This window comes from Acanthaster planci, linkage group LG13 (assembly GCF_054643075.1).
Source record: "Acanthaster planci isolate LZ-2023a linkage group LG13, COTS_SCS, whole genome shotgun sequence".
In the NCBI taxonomy this organism is placed as follows: Eukaryota; Metazoa; Echinodermata; class Asteroidea; order Valvatida; family Acanthasteridae; genus Acanthaster; species Acanthaster planci.
Window position 1 is genome coordinate 8,099,709 of NC_141789.1, and position 18,132 is coordinate 8,117,840.

Sequence of the window (18,132 nt, forward strand, 5' to 3'; positions counted from 1 at the left end):
TATCAGACCATGAGCCACATAAACAAGGTTTACTTCCCAGAACATGTATTATACCGGTACATGGGACATGTATATGTAATTACAAGATAAAGTATATATGGTATTTTCAAGTATAACCTTCAACCAATACCTGCATTATTATTCCTTTGTTATGATTACTGAAATGCAAATACTGCAAAGTTTGGCTGCTTGTTGCATATTAGTTGCCATTACACTCTCAGATGAAATGGGAATGCACCGTATTATGAACTTCGAAGAAAGGAAAAGCAAGACCTGTTGAGAAATATCCTTAACCAGAAGCCCCTCTCTTAATTATTTCAGAGAAAAAAAGTTCGTGCAAATTTTTAGGAAATTAATGACATCTGTGGAGAATACAATGCTGAGTACGCATACAAGTTCAAAAGTCTTTTGACAATACTCTTAACTCTTTGAATTTTTAAGTTATTCACTAAAAATATTTAAGTTATTCACTCCAAGTCTGACTTGTAATCACTTGAATTCTGAATTTTCGAGTGAATAACTTGAACTCTGCATTGAGTCTGCCACTGGTTAATCATAATCAGGCTGGCAGTACCATTTTCTTTTGTTTTGTTTGTTTGGTTGTTTGAACGTATATGGCTCATGAAAATGGTGTCATATACCACCTCCATGGTCATGCCAACAACTACCTGAAACACACAAATTGTTTGCTTATTCCTAGCATAATATAATTCAGATTTCCTCCAAATTAATCACCTCAACATACTGTGCTTGCAATTGCGGCATCGATTAGTGTCAGACTATGTACGAGCCGCATGGAAACTTGCCGGCCGTGGCAATACATCAGCCGTGGAAATGCGAGGTTGGGATTCTTGAACTCTCTAGAGAGGCATGATCATCACAATAAATAAATTTCTCAACTCTGATTTCAGCGATAAGGTACATGTGCATCTGGTAAATAAGCAATGTTCCTCAAAGAGGTACAAAAAGAAAAAGGCACATACACAACTGAAATGGAGGTCGAGTCTCTGGCACTGATCTGCAAAATTGGTGTTTCTATGCAGTTGTGAAAAAGGCTCTGCACTTTTGATGTATGTGGGGGGGGGGCACACAACACACACAACCAAAAATTCCTAAAATCCCCTGCAGGTGAACTTTGAAGATTCAAATTTTCAACTTACTTTAATTGATTTCTAATCAACAGTGGCATTTCAGATGAAATTTCATTGGGTGATTATTACTTTTACCATCTTCATCTTTTTTATCTTTATATCAGTTATGCTTGCGGATAAAAATCACACAATTTTTTCTGGAGTCATTACCAAAGTATGACCCTATCTTTAAAGGTTGAGCAAACGAAATGATAAAAAACCTAATAACTAAATGACCAAATTCCTAAAGAACTGCAGGACTTGAAACCAGGACTATTTGGGAATTGAGTTCTTGAAAAAGTTAGTTGTTTGGAGCTTTAGTTATGTAGAAATTCAGACAGGATTAAATATGGGTATGCAGCAATTGGGATATATCAGATATATATGTATCTGATATATACATGTGTCTGAAATATCTGAGGCCTTTCAGAAGTTAAGGGTAGAGCAAACAAAACGATAAAAAACCACGCTTGACTTTCTGAACCACATTACCAATGAAATTCAAAAGGTATGTGCCTCATTGTATGCATTTCAATGCTTTGTGGAAATGGAAAGCAGGGTGTTTAACTTGCTAGTTCATTATTTTGTCTTAACCATATGTGTTTTGTTGAGACCTAACTGGTATGATACATGTCATATACATGTAGTATTATTATTATGCCCCATGTGGTCGGTATTATAGCTCATTTTACATGTACATGTAATTTCAGCTTTGAAATTAATTGTTCACGACTAGAAGATATGAGTGTGTACACGTGTACTCATGCAACAGTGAGTACATATGAGGTATGTACATGCTCATGTTGAGAATTTATCTGATCTGTTCCTTCTGAAAGGGAGTCATTACAGGAGACCTTGTGGTTGGGAGGGTAAGTTACCCCTCTAGCATAATACAGCTGAGAAGAACCGCAATCAAGCTTCTACCTCACCTGGGATTACTTCATTCTGTGAACATGTGACATTTTCGTTGCAGTTTGTGAATAAGCCAATCACTTTGGCCGGCCCTGCCGAGCTTTACTAAGAACAAATATTGTGTGATGGCAGTGGATTAACTCAGATTTCCTTGGATTGCAAACTGTAAATTTCGACAGCCATGCTCGTAACAGCTGGACCAACGTCTGAAGGCACGACAAAGGTCGCGACCCATCCTTGTTCCCTGTTGTAGGAAACGTTTCATGTGCATGTTGCCCATACATACTGGGTATGAGGCTGTATTTATGTGGTTTTCCTGGAACGTACACCAGCAAAGCTTTTAAAGCGTTACAAACAGGACGTAATAGCAATCACGGTGAGAAAAGTTTGCAAATTTAATTGTGGCAACAGTTGGAGATTCCTTGAGGATTCTAAATTTACAGATGGGTTATTTTTAATTGATTGGGGCAGTTGGGCAAAATAAAACCTTTGGCAATAATAGAGCAGCAGCAGCGTGCACGCTCGTAACCGCTCAGGGCATCACGTTACAAACGTTGCCATAAGCTGAGAGAACTTTACAAAATCTGTCATCTGTACATACGTACAAGCATTCAGAAGGCATAAGAACATCAACCACAACAGGAAAAAATCAAACATTTGTAACTTTCCTTACAGACTTTTTAATTCATCCTTATTGCCATGTCGTATTTTGGTGTCTCGTTTACAGCCGTTACCATTATGTTTAGTCCTCATATAAATGTGGTGGTTGTGTTTATGTTGACAATATTATTGCATTTATAACTTCATGTATTGAGGTGCAGGTTAGATACATTTTTTTTGGGACTACTCTTCCAGATTTTTTAAGCAGGTTTTTATATACCTGGTATCATGTCTTTCCAGTATGAAATAGTTGCAGCTTTTATAGGTAATGGTTTTCAGCAAGATTATGCCAACGCTACCTGCAGAAAGGCATTTGGCAGGATGATGCTTACAACTGGCAGTTTAATAGGTAGTAACTAACAAGGGACATGATGAGTATTGGTAAGAAGGTGCCAGGCTAGCCTGCATAAGACTGCATAAACTCCAAACTCCCTGTCTTCAGATGGGTCTCTGCCCTACCCCACCCCACTGGGTAAGTCTGAAGAAGTCATCCAAGCTGGAAATTTGGCAGCCAATGAAGTTTTCAACATGGGAACTTGCCATCAGCCTCCCCCCCAAAAAAAAAATTGAACAAGGAAGGCTACCCAAAATTGAACAAGCTTTTGACCCACCTTGGAAGTGAGGTGATATCTGCATGGACTGTTCCATGGCCCTGTGGTGTGATAATGTTTGTGCCCATGGGAATGATGATGGTACAAGGGACAGGACCATGCCGTAGATGGCTACAAAGGAAGAGGTCTAATGCTGAAATCCTAGCACCTTGAGTCCCTAGCCAAATTAGGGGACCAGCCACTGCCAGCTGTCTGTCCATGTGGGCTCTAGCCTGCTCTGAAGACAACACTGTCCCCCACCACCCATATGCATCCAAGTCTTATAACGGAACAAAAGACAGCCAACAAAATGTTCAGGGGTTGGGATATAGAGGTTCCAGATAACAGGCAAGGACCTTCATGTGTAAATTGTACTTGCTAACCCATATGCAGGGTTATTGCAACATATATAATTAATACTGACAAGACTGGAATAGCTAGACTTCCTTCGGTCTAATTGTTAACTGTTTGTGACTTCCAGTGGCAGGCTTCAAATTAGGAAAAATGCACCTGTTCATGCAATCTAAAAAGTTTAGGTGCACCTCCCAAAACTTACATGCACCGTGAACTTACATGTACGCATGTCAAAATAATAAAAAAGTATATGATGTACAGTACATGATGTATGTTACATGTACACTGAATTACAAGTTTACCTCATGCAAGCTGTACATGTTCATGCACCCGACCAGTGTGTCTTCTCACTGAAAACATTTACTTGGTGTATAATAACGTGTCAACTTGAATAACAACAAACTATCACTTACATCTCTGGCACTGCGCCCGACTGTGGACAGTGGACAATCAGCAGTCATGATTCTCATCACTGGGTTCCCCATCACTAGAGGAGTCTGACTGCCATGATGGGCAGGGGGACTGTAAACATAGAAGAGACTGCTCAACATCATTGGGCTCCCCAGGCTTGAACTGTTTGGTTCTCGGTCCATAGGGTTTAGTGTTCAGTCTGTGCTTGATCTTGCCCTTTTCTCTCCATGGGCACCACTTCAGAATTGCCCCGGTTGGTTCGTATGTCCTTAAGTCCAGTCCACTTGATTGTCAGCAGATCCATCATTGATAGTGTTGTGAGATGAGTGCGCTGATCATTCATGGTAACATTCATGTGAGTGAATCCACATTCAAGTTCAGAGGTGTGAACTGGCAGAACTAGAATAATCCTGATGATGGGCAAAATGTGGTTGAACCTCAGCTGAAGTTCCTCATCCTGGAGCACTGTTGACCACATACTGATGGGGTTCAGGAATGGGTTCTGAAGAGAGTGACTTGCTACCTTTTGCGGTTGCTTCTTTTCTGACTCCATTTCTAAGCGGCATTTCCTCATCAAGTGCGCTTTTAGCTCGACCCACTGTAGCTGGCATTGCATTAGATTAACTTGTCTGTTATCTAAAAGTCTACTGAAATGAGAGTACAAGTCCTGTATGTATTCTATCTCATACTCTGTAAGGGCTTCTGGTGATTCTGGCCAGTTTGCAGGGTTTATTATGGCTGCTGCAGTCTTCATGACTCTATGAGACAACAAGGGCTCAAATCTCTTAGAGATATTGTTGATGGTTCCTTTGATTATCTTTGTGGCCTGAAGAATAACCTTTTTTCACATGGGCTGCACCTTTGCATGCTGATGATCCGTTTTCCTTGTCACTGCAACATAAAATTGCATTATGCCTGGTGCTTCTGGGCTGTGTGATTTCTAGCTCTAGAGACCTGAATTTGGTAAGATTTTCTGCATCATCAAACCCGTTTATCAAAATGATGTTCAGTTCTCTGGGTACAAGCAACTTCTGTAGCTGTTGTTTTACAGCACAAGTTTTCTCCATGACAACATCTATAGTGGTGGTGTTTCTTTGCAGAACCAAAGACAGCTCAGCCATTATGGCCAGGTATGTAAGCATGAAGCTCATGAAGTGGATAAACTCCAAAGATTTCAGAGTGTACAATAGTTCTGTTGCTGTAAACCAATCTGTGCTGTCACCGGTTTGACCGAGATCCTCAAGGTGCACAATCACTGCTGGCCAGTTGTGTGAGAATGTCAGGGCACGGTGATGATGAGCAAGCCACCTTGTCCCAACCAGCTTTACAGGTCTTCATACTTCAAGTTACAGTGTCTTCCTGGTGGTTTGAAAGGCATTCCATTTTGTTCTTGATCATTTGTATAACCTGTAGACAGACTGAAGGGCGGATTCCATTGTGGCAACAGAAGAGACCTCCTTGTTTATGTCTTTAATTGCCAACTCTAGACGATGGGCACAGCAGTGCACACGTACAATGTGTGGGGCTTCCTTTGCCAACCTTGTAGCTACACCAGACAGTGCCACCCAAATTGACCGAAGCACCATCAAAACAGCAGCAGACAACATTGTGTGTCCAATCTCTCAGCTTCAGTTTCTCAGTCATCGTTTCTTTGAGTGCTTCTGTCACATGTTCTGCATTGATGCATTTGGAACAGAATGCAGTGTGATGAACTGTGTGACTGGCCGACTTTCCGTAAACATAGTCACATAGATAATTTCCTGCTCAGTGTAACTTTTATCGGTACTGACATCGCCTAGAATGCTAATGAAGGAATCTTCCGTGATGTGGGATGCATTTTTGTCCAGTTAATCTTCTGCAATACATTTGATGAATTCATGACATGCTTTGTCATTCAGGTACGTTTCATACTCCCTTTTGGACTGGGTGCCAAAGTTTGCTACCTGCAGTTCCATTAGATCCGTAAAATCTGTGTAAAGTTTCCCAGCTTGAGCTATGTAAAAAGCTGTCCTGAAATATTTCTTCATTCTTTGCACTTCCCCATCTCCCAATTTTAAGAGTTGCTTCTCCGTTGGTCTGTCCTTTCTCTCCAAAGTTGATACTTTCTTGGCATCACTGGCCTTTATATGCACTTCACTCAGTTTGTGAGCTTTAACGTTGGACCAGCGCAAAGACTTGTATCCTCCCTCACAAAAAACAATCTTTTTCCCTGATTTGTCATATGTCTGGCAATATGTGCAAAACATGGATTTATGTACGCTGTCATACACAAGCCAATCATTACTGGTTTTCCAGCTTGTTTGGAAGGAATATTTTTAGAAGAAACATGTAGAAGACACGTGCAACAGCTGTCAAAAAAGCCAGCATGCACGATCGACACATCGCGCTATTGATATTGCGGGTTACTAGAGGCCAGCCGGAGGTGGCTCCACAGCGCACCGGGTATTTAGAAACTACACACAAAACAAAATTACTGTTATAATTATTGTATTGTCAAATTTATTGGAAATAACTGAAACTTGGGTATGATAATCTGGACAAATTGGCGCTAACACTAACGGTTACATAAAAATTCAAGGCTGGGAAAAATGCATGCACGCACGTCATGCACCTACATGTACATGTAATTTGTTGGAATTACATGCACATTGAAAAAACTGCATGCACTGGTGCAGGTTTGCACCTGGGTAATTCGAAGCCTGACCAGTGGCCCAGTTGTTGGATTTGTGGGACCTGATATATAGTTGAGGGCAGCTGAGGTACATGTACCTGTAGCAGCATCTATGTGAAAGCTATGGGAGCTAAACCCCACAGAGGACATGCCTCGGCCCTCCTGGGAGGACTGCAGCATGCAGTTAAATTGGTTGGCAGTAAGAACTGTCAAAGTAAACAAAAAAGGGCCTTATCAAGATTGATGGCTGCACTTGCAGATATACTTTAGTATGGCATTCACCAGGCAGAACATGGACATGTGCTGCCTGTGAAAGTGCCAATCCACTGAATCCCTCTATGTCTGTCATAAAGAATCTAAGTTTGGCAACTATCACTTTGTGATTAGCACCCACAAACATGATACTATTGTAATTCAAAATCCATGAGCAGTCACTCAACTTCATACATGTAGGTGCTGTCAATCTCCCATCAGTAGGAACCCAAAGAAGGCAAGCAAAAACATAGCACCAGAAAGTGCAGCCTCATTGCTGGATGATGTGGTGGAACTGAGGACATTGTGTGTTTGTGATGGGCCGCCTGGTTTCTGGTACATGGATTAATGGTACCCCTCTGTCCCATTTTGTGTCCGGTACAGAACTGTTCCGTCTTGCTTCTGTACACTCTCCAAGTGCTGCTGGAACGCGAGGCTCCCAGCAGACATATTGTTTCTGTGTTTATAGAATCCAGAAGGCTGTTCAGAGTTCAGAGCTATGGTGGGCTGCCCCGGTGGCTAGTTCCTTGAACCCTGGCATCTGTAAGCGGGACAGAGCATGAGCAATTTCATTTTTTACCAACAGAGAGTCAAATGCACCATTGGAAAAAAGCACAAAGGAAGTACATGCAGGAGAATCGCCTGTGAGTTGGAAGAATTGAAAAGCGAAACAGAGATACTTGAAGCAGAAAACAAAGTACCAAGGGAATTTGAAAAAAAAAATGTAAAAAAGTATCTAGGGACTGATAGGGCTTGTGATGCAACTGAACTACAGGCTATTTCACATAGGCATGTTGTAGCTACAAGTAGTTCAGGGACTCAAGATAAAGATGTCATAAAGGTTCCAGGCAAATAAATTGGAACGAATGTTTGTAAGTGTGCAAACCTGAAAAGCAACAGAAAATTGTGCTTAGACAATATGCCATGTACAGCTCACCTCAATTAGGATATTGCAAAATGTAATTGAACAACAGGAGTTTTGAGGGCTAAGGATACTTTCAATACCAGTGTATGTATCAAGGCTTAACTGTTACCCTTTATGAGTATACCAGGATTACAGTAAGTCACATGCAATCAGTTAATCAGACCACTAAATTGGGTCTGTGACAAGTCTTGTGGTTTCCAGTTGTCACTGTACACCCAAGGAAGTGATCTGCACTGGTTGCTTAATACCCATCAAAACCATTTTGAACGAGTTGATTTTGTTAACCCCTTCTCCACGGGAATTTCTTTCTGAAAGCCGACTCCAAGAATTCCAGCCTCGCTTGGCCACCTGCCAAACCACAAATTCTCAGTTTGTGGCCCAGCGTGCTCTGCACGCTTTGAATTACACTGTGAAAAGGCAGATTGTTCGGTGGCATGCGGCTCTACTCAAGCTTCCACATTCTCATTGCCTCTTTTCAAATTGGGGACTATTGTGAAGCTGGTGATTATGATGCAAATTCTGTCTTTTCATTTCTGGGCTACACATAAAGACCAATTACCATATACACAAGAGCCAGGGTCTGCCTTCTTTCACCGTGTTCGCTCGAGCATGGGCCGAGAATAATAGCTGAAAAGCGGGCTGAGGATCTCAATTTTTACGGCGTGTTTTAACGAGTCCCGGCGTGAAGGGGTTGTAGTTTGGTTGTAGTTTTTTACCAAATGTTTGTTGTCATAGGACTTGTACTCGAAAATTGAAACTTTTTTGCAAGTGTTGGAAAGAATTCCGTTTCCTGTTCACAATGTGTACTTAATGCCCTGTGCACAAACCTATGAGACTGGTCCGTAACTTTTAGTGTAGGTTTAGAGAAGTTTAACAAAAGTTAGCTTTTACCCAGTTTTTAGTACTCCTTTAATACATCTCCTCATAAAAAAGGAAAAAAATCCCAAAGCATGCCCCCAAAAATGGTGAAAGGCATAAATTTTTATAATTTTGGAATATTTAATAAGCTGGTATATGACCAGATAATTTAAATTACACTTGTTTCACATGCACAGTCCACATAAAAGCAATGCAACTTTACTAACATGCAAGGACTTATTGCAGTATGTGCACTTTCAAGTTAGAGACACTGAAACTGGTGGTAAAACTTCTCTTGCTCAAGTTTAAATTGGGTATCTGTTCTGGGTTGGGCATGCGTACACTACAGCTACAGACAGGTAGCACATGACCAATAATCAGCTTAAATTTCATCCTGCCATTGAGGTTCACAAAAAAAGTACATGTAGGCTTCGCCTTTTACTATTTTTCACCCCAGAACGACTAAGCCTTAAGCATGACACAGCCGCAATTTTTAAATACCCAACCCAGCCAGCATCACTCAATTACGTACAAAAGTCGCACAGAAACACTGAACAAATTTTAAAAAACATTTTGGCCAGTTCCAAATGAACTTCATTTTACCATTGGAGAGCTTAAATGTTCAAAATTGTCCCACAAGTTCAAACAAAGTGAGTAGGCCTATCCAAGCGATTTGGCTAAACTGGTGAAGTTTGTTCAGCTGTAGCTAACTGCCATAACAGCAAAATTGCAGGTTCAGAGATACATGAGATGACCTTCAAGTAGTAATATTATCTTAGTACCAGGGGATGAGCTTCGATTGGAACAACTCACTTAAGGGTTGTTGGCAAGACCACCACCCTAAACAAATGTAAAATTTTATGCCAAACTTTGTTTATTTGGTCAAAATTCAAAGATTTTCAAGAAGCATAAATATCTATGATGTCATCTTTGTGTCCAAAGATGGTCAGCAGAGGCATAGTTTTTGACCTTTTTTTGTCCTAGTTGCCACCCCTGCTTCCTTTTCTTCTTGGTATGGGCCGGCAGAGGAGGGTTAAAAGGTTACCTGAAAGTGCAGGAAAATTGAGTATCTGCCTTTTTCGGGAGTTTGGGTTCATAAAGGGAAGTGATTTTGCTTCTTTTCTAATTTCGTTTTGGAAACTGAAATTAAATTACCGCAATCTTTTTATTATTAAGAAGCCAAGTTTGCTCATTTTTTAATAACATGAATACAATATCATACATAATCTTCACACACAAATTTCCAGGACGTTGGGCTGCTGCTGGGCGGAGACATTCATTCATAAATTTCACTATGCAAATCTCTTTTCGCAGAGTACCCTCTGTTGATTTTCACTGGAATTGAGTTCGTACATGCACTATGGCACGCGGTAGGCTGTGACCATCACTTACATGTACAAGTTCAGAAATTGCGTTTATCTAACTAAAAATGGAACAGTCTGGCACTTATCTATGCTGCCTGAAATTGTTAGTATTTTTGTGAAGTACTGCAACTGCACCTGTTGTGTCTGTGCAATACATCAATGGTCTGCCTTTGATTATACTGGGTAATTCATGTCTTGTGTGACTGACAACCCTCCAATCAGATAATTGGGATATATTCCAGCATTGTACAATTTCAAATAACTTAGGAGTCCACTGCAGAAGAAAGTCATGAGGGATATTATATCTGTCTTGTTCAACTGACTGGGTGGAAGGGATGTGAAGAGCGAGCACAGAATAGAGTTGTTCATGTAAGTTGCCAAACATACATTTGTATTCTAGTTTCAGAAGTTCCATCCTCTGAATTGGATGCATCAACAACAACTGATGGTGCACAGGAAGATACAGGTCTTCTCCAAGGAAAAGGTTCCATTTGAAGTCTTTTTTTTTCTCTGCAATGAAACCGCGTATTGCACATATCGGCCTTTTTTTCATTCAACATTTTCACCATTAACTGTGCCCTTGCCTTGTAGTAGCAGTATTGATGATGATTGTAATGCTTGTGTACATGTATTTTCTTTCTGACTCATTCTCAACTACCAAGACACAGTGCATTTCCCCAAATTTCATTCCTTTAAAATGCATCTTTTAGTGTTTTGTAGGTGCACTTTATTGGTTTATAACTGGTTTGAATTTGCTTTGTTATTCTGCTTTGTGGAATTGGCTGTCTTTAAAAACTGTGCTGGTACTGTTATTCAAAAATGCAAAATGTGGCAGGTATGGTTTGCAGTGATCCAGATGTGACTGCATATCATTTTCAACGGCAGGTACTTGTGCATGTACAGGTACCTCTGAGTCAGAATAAAGCATGTTTAAAGCACATGAATGTGCCTGAATGCATTGTTTGACACTGGTCTTGTTTTTGTTCCTCAGAATGTGTTAATCTGTTTTGCTGTTGCTATTTTTTCTTTCACTGACACTTTATCTCACTGCCAAAGAGTTGAATAATTCAAATTAATGACTGTTCATATTCTTGGTGAGATTGTATGGTGGAAAAGATACATGTAACTCTGCATGCAACAATGCTTTTGACACTAACTGCATGAATTGCAATACATGTAACTGGCAGTAGACATGGCCATGCCAAACTAATATTTTTGGTATTAAACTGTAAAGTTTAGGCTTGGGATTGGTGTTTAACTTCTTGGTTCTCCCCTTCTTCCCCTGTCATATAATTGTTCAGGCCTCGACTTTAACACTAGACCAGCTTACAAGTTCTAGTCAAAATGGTGTGGGCTTGTCACATGTATTTTTTAACTTGCCTGGTGGGCTACCTGTTTGAAACTATCATTTTCATATTTGTAAGGATGAATAAAACGTTATGACATTGATCTTCCTCCATTTTCATCCTCCACTTTAAGTAATCCTTTAAATTCACAGCCAGACTGCATGGTAAAAGTTGAAATAAGGAAGTAGAAAAGCCAGTCAGGATTGGTTTTTAGCCAAAAATGTCCAGTGGGCTAGGAAAACTCCTGCGGGCAACTAAAAGAAAAAGTTAACTCGCCCATCAAACTAGTTTAAAAAAGGCTTGTTAAAGTTTCTTTTGGGTCTGGTGTGCACTGAGATGATTAATCAGATCTGATCAAAAGACACTCAACAGAAATATGGGCACATTTAGTAGTGCAATACGTATTGCGGTATTTGATATCTTTATGGTGGATAGTACATGTATGTATACATATACATAGTATTGTATTACTGAATGTGCCCCAGGTTTTACATGTTTATATGGACAACTAACACTGATTTGTAAATGACTAATTTGGAGGAAGTGCTCATAAGCTAAATTGTTTTCAACAGTTTTCCTTATAAAGGTGATATATAATGGTGCTGTACATTGTACAACTCAAACTGAGCCACATGCACAGTTCTGGTATGTGTACCTTTTTCAGTTTGGCATCTCCAAGTTATCTCTTATCAATTGATTCCATCATCTACCAAAATAACACACCCTGCTAATCTATTTGGTACATGTATGTGCGGGCTGTAGCAAACGGCATGACCCTGCCACCTTTAATTATATAGATAACTGCTAATGTTACAAACAGTAAGCTTTCATTACTTTCACTCATGATTCAACATAACAATATTTTATCAGGTGTTGCTGAAAATTGCCATTCCATGAATCCTGATTTCAATGGCATACATTAAGCTTAGTGTAAACATTCTTATACGCAAAATTATCTTTTTTATAGTCATACATCTTATTAATCTGAATTACAATTGAGGGAAACAATCTATTGCTTCTGGTGGTTGCCAGATACGAAAAACCACAAAAACCTGTCTTTTCATTGTTTGGGAAAAGTGGAAATGTTGCTTGATCTATGTGATCCACTGCTTTCAGACTAGCTAAGCAATGATCATCATCAAGTAAATAAAAGGCTTGCTCTTCTACTTATATACGACAGTGAATTTTAAATAAAGTGATAATAACATGACAAATTCGTGTTTTCGTTGCTACTAGCAAGCATGAAGTGACGCATTTGTGTATGTCACACCCTGTTCACAGTTAACCTCGGATCTCAACTGAATACAACTACATTAATCGATTAATTCTTCTACCAAAATAACACACCCTGCTCATCTATTTGATATGTGCAAGCTTCAGCAACCGGCATGAACTTGAAAAAGAATGGGTATATGTTAGATACCTAAACTCTTAGAAAGTGATAATGAATTGGTGAAACTCTCCTGAACGTTACTATCTTTAGCTGACTTCCAGCGCCCATGACACTTGAACAGTCTGTCGGTGAGACCAGCCTTTGCAGCCAGTGAGGCTCTTCCTGATCTCAAGCTACGTAATGAAACTTTGGAAACATCTTCCACAGTTGGAGAAAGTGCTTTTAGAACTAGTTCCCTAACTCTGAAATATGACAATGGCTGGTTACTCTTATGCAAGAAATATCCAATTTTGAATTTTGTTAAATTCCTAAATACAAAGGCATCTCTGTTTGCCAGTGGAATAATCGCAAGCTTAATATAAAGCTCCAACATAGTTACTGGACAAGTTTCAGTAAATGATCTGGCAATGACTACCTTATTGCCTTGTCTACACACATCTGTCTTGCTTGATCTTATTGGGATTAACATATGACAGGATGAAACTTGAAATTGTCCATCTTAAGTGATGCAAGCTCATTAAATCGTAGAAACCCAACGAATGAAATTAGAGCCATAGCCAACGTTCTAATGTTCATTACATTCTGAACAAATCTGTCAGTTCCGTACATTTTCATCATCTGTGATAAGATGTCAGGTGCTGTAGGCTCCTTTCTTGCCCTTGCCTTTGTAAGGGTTCTTTTAAGCCCTTCTATTACTTGAACAATTAATGGGGTCTCAGTGGGATCGTCTAAAAGTAGCCATGCAGCAGAAGCAGTGATGACGACAGTGCTGAATTGCTGAAAAGATACAATCATATTGTGCATGGATCAGCTGGAAGAGGTGACTCGCTGTGTGTATTGGGTAACAGTGCTTGGTGCTCTATCGTTCATTAGTACATGTACATGTATGGAGGGCAAGTGGTTTGTGAGGGAAATGAGCTCTTGGTTCTTGGCACTCCACTGAAAATGATGGCTTGATGAAAGGTAATTTAGGAACAAAGCTTGCATGTGACTTTGCATAGGGCAGACCTTGCATGGGCATCTGAATGATCTCAGGATTGGCTTCATTTTGGGCATGTGCTGTTGGAATGCCGAACTGTGAGTACACACATACATGTAAAACATTCATGATGACTTGCACGCAAGGTTTCCATGAGGAGATGGTCATAAATTATGAGGAGGATTTTTATGACGTGAACTGAAGCACCTTGAGAATTACAGTGGCAAAGCACAAGTTTGAGTCCTAATTGAGGATTTCTTTATTTAATCCTAAGCTAATTGTGTCCTTCCACTGCTGATATTTGTTCAAACACGTGTTCAAAATTTTCTTCTTCCCTCAAAATTAAAAATCTTTCCAAGCAGGCCCAAACTACATGCTTGAACACTTCTAAAAACCAATGTACATGTTAAATACTGTAGCTCAGTACTTCAGGAATTGGTACATTTCATGTACACGTATGCAAGGACCGTTAGTACATTCACTTCAAATATTTCACATACATAGTTCTAGTGAAATGTGTCTCTGTTCAATTCATGTACATGTATGTTTTCAAGTTGTTTTCCATCTTCAAATTATTTCTTTAGACTGACATTCTCTCAAGTTGTCACAGTGCACCTTCTTTTGTCCCATGAGCTCTTAATACAGAAATCTACCTCTTGGATATCTTGCAAACAAAGATCTGCTGCGATCCACACTGGCATGATCTCTCCATGGCTTTCATGCACTGCATGTATGTGGTGCATTGTGATTGACTGGTATGGTCCCAGTCTCAACTTCGAAGGAATTTGTTGGTTCACTATGCGTAGGGCGCGGGAGTCTGCATCATGAAAGCTTGTCGACTTCTAAAGATCGTTTTGTGCAGATGCGAGTAAAAGCCCAGATGTTTTTTTTCCGAAAAATGCTGTCTGATTTTGACCAAAACAACAAATTTTGGCATAAAATTGTACGTTTTGTTGAGGGTGGTGGTCTTGCCAACAACCCTCAAGTGAGTTGTTCCGATCGAAGCTCATCTCCCTGTAATAAGGTAATATGACTACTTGAAGGTCATCTCATGTATCTCTGAACCACGTGCACAGTGTGTATCGCAAGAACACGTCACAATTAAATTTTTGAGGGAAAGTAATAGTTGACTCCAATTACTGACTCTTCGGCAGCCATGTCACGTTACTGCAGAAGGAAAGGTCATGTTACTGCACATCCTAAGAAAACTCAAGTGAAAAGAAGCCCCTGCTGTGCGCTGCTTGTCGCACTGTAATAATGACATACCAAAGGACACTAAAGTTGTGAAGGACGTGATCCATTCCTTACCTATCAGTAGAAAAGAAACTTTAGGTAACAACAACATAAAATCTTAGAAAAAAGATCAGCCTTTAGCAAAACCATTAGAATTTACAAAGAAGTTGCAAGAGAGTAGATAGAGTGGGTGGGAACACAGTGGAAACTACTCAGTTAAAATGTTTTTGTTATTATGTTAATGATAATTACAGGTACATGTTCTTACCTGTTACGGGAATCCGTTCCCATACTACCTGTAAATGTACACCACCGTCACGCATTCTTTTATCTATCAGGAAAATCCAATTCCTAGTCATTTTATGACTTTTTTCTGTTTACTAATTTTATTGACAATTCCTGTTAATAAACTATGTGTACTCTATTTCTAAATGTACATTGTGACGATTAGTATTACCTGCACATATAATGGACATTTTGTGTGCTTTTTTTTTTTTAAGGAAGCAGGGCTACTTCTTTTTTCAGAGACGTGTTAGAGAAAATGCTGTTCAGAGACACAAAAATGAAAGAGAGGTGTGTCAGACAAGAGAGTTGACCTTACCATGGTTCTAATAGTTTGTTGAGGAAGTTGTATACATGTACATGTATATAGCACGGTTTAAGACCATATAGCCACTTCCATAGGCACATGTGAAAATTGCAGCTGCATCCAAGTACATGTAAAGTAAGACTTTGATTGGATGATGAAAGCAGTGACCGAATCTAGAGTTTGAATTTTTGGCTTGCAAGATTGATTTTTTCTGTGCTTGACAATGTTTTGTAATTAGGCAATAAGCATAAATATGGATTTAACAGAGGAACCATATCATATTGTCAAATCAAATGTAAACTTGAAACCAGGAAAATTTGAAAATGCAAATTGAATTAGGGTTTCCAATGGGTTTTGTTGGTTCATTTCATTTCTCCAGAAGTACTCTTTGGAGACAGTGATGAAATGGAACCTGAGGTAGTGGCCACATTGATGGGGGAGCTATTAAGTGAAAGTGTCAACAGAATAGCTGAAAGTGCCCACAGCCAAAGCCAAAGTGGAGGTTAGATCTGCATAGTCTCCTGCAGTTCAGTTCCATATACATGTACATGTACCTTCATTTCTGTAGGATGTCTCATGTTCATACATTCAAGGTCCTATAGGGATGTAAGGGGAACTTGATGGATACTCTTTTAGGTGTATTGATTTTATTAAACACACAAAATAGTGAAATATGGCAATATTTGATTTCTCTTAAGTCCTTTTTTGTTAGCAAGTTAGCTAAGACATATTAGTGAAAGTGTATGTTTTAACAACATACACAGTTGTCATTGCCATTTTTTTTTCAACTTTATTATCAAGGGGATGACAATTTCCACTTGAGGGACGTGCAAGTACATGCAACGTTCAGACAAGTTATCTTTAGGTGTGACAATTAAGCAAAGTTTTGTATATTTTAAAGTATTTTCAATTATCCTGTAGCCCCAGTAAAAGTCCTGATGTGTCATGTACATGTACATTGAGTGTCATTTTCACATAATATAAGTCAAAAATTTGGTCACATGTGTACATAGTTTTGATGCACAATATAAGTACATGTACATATAAGCACAAATTACATTATGGCAGCTGTTCTAGCTCTGTGGTGCATCTGGAAAAACTGAAGGTCTTTTCATAGATGGCATCATCAGCCTATTATTTTTTTTGTGCCAGATCTGTCACCTGCTGTATAAACATGGCTGTAACAAAAACCCTATACCAGAAATAATATACTCTCTCTATGTCCAATCATAATGTACATATGTAATTTTTTTTAGAATTTGTGAAACTTTGGATTCTTGACATTAATGGTAGAGTAGCCTCTTGGCTATTTCGAAAGTTGCTGTTAAATTTGTTAGAGTCACCCCTTGTGAAGAATTCCTCAATCAGTATTTAACACATATTTGGAAAATAAACATTTTGTACCATTTTTTGTCAAAATGATGGCATGCCAGTTTTAAACCAAGTACATGTATGACTTTTAACAAGAGTATATGGTTAGTTCATTTTGTATCGTTAGCCACGTTTGCACTGGACTAAAAACTACTGCACTGCTTGTCATCATTCCATCATGGTTATTTTTCCATGCATCCTCACATGACATATCAACTTCAAAATATGGTTTGTAGAATGGTCTTGGTGTCTAAGAGGCTTGTTGATTTTGAACCCATAGGAAAAAGTTTAAGATCATGTATTTGTTAAAACATTAGAGCTGGTTTTCCCACCATTACTCCTGAAGAATTGGACATACATGTATGTGTATGGATTAATCTTGGTGTAGTCTTGAATTGTATAATAAAAATTTTATTGGCTTTGTACTCAATAGGTCAAATTTCAAGGTCACTGTTGTAAAAACAAAACCATAGAAATGATATCCCTAATGGAGATTGAGATATCAAACAAAAAAGTGGTTGACTTCAAATTTGTTCAATACTTTCACTTTGTTGAGCAGTGTTGTAGGACTTGAGTCCAGGTCTCCGACTCTTGTGTTACTCGGACTCTACTTCAGTCACATTGTAAAATATTGTACAATGACACCAACTCGACCATGATGACTTGGACTCGAGCTTGGTTTCTCGTGACTCAAATTATATTCATGCATTTTCCTGAAAAGAAAAAAAGTACAAATTTGTGAGACAAACGTAACATTCATTCTTAACGTAACTTGACGCCGGGCCTCCAAAAATTGCATGTAGGGTCCGCAGCTTCTCATCCGCACACGTACACCTGGCCCTATGGTGTCATGCCAAAAAGTGTCATCTGCTACCAAGGAGTGTTTACTTCTGAATACACACTGTGCAATATGCCCCATATAGCTTCATGTAATACATGGTGGACACTATCTGGCATTACACCAGAGCGTGCCACACATCATCAGCAGTTTACAAAACAACACCAGTTGGCCTCGGGTTCCATTTGACCGGTCAGAACTGCAACATTAAAAGGCAAACATGTATGTTTAATAGCCCTGGAGCCTGTGTCAGCAA

The 18,132-nt window shown here is 39.3% G+C and overlaps 1 protein-coding gene across 1 annotated transcript in view; it reads left to right on the top strand.

Moving 5' to 3' along the window:
* The window catches only part of LOC110982483 (myoferlin-like), a 181,289-nt gene that overhangs the window by 104,132 nt on the left and 59,025 nt on the right, over positions 1-18,132 (top strand). The window contains exons 36-37 of the mRNA XM_087145128.1: positions 10,528-10,611; positions 16,047-16,169. Coding sequence (XP_087001254.1) covers positions 10,528-10,611; positions 16,047-16,169 — 207 coding nt within the window. The remainder of the gene's footprint in view (positions 1-10,527; positions 10,612-16,046; positions 16,170-18,132) is intronic.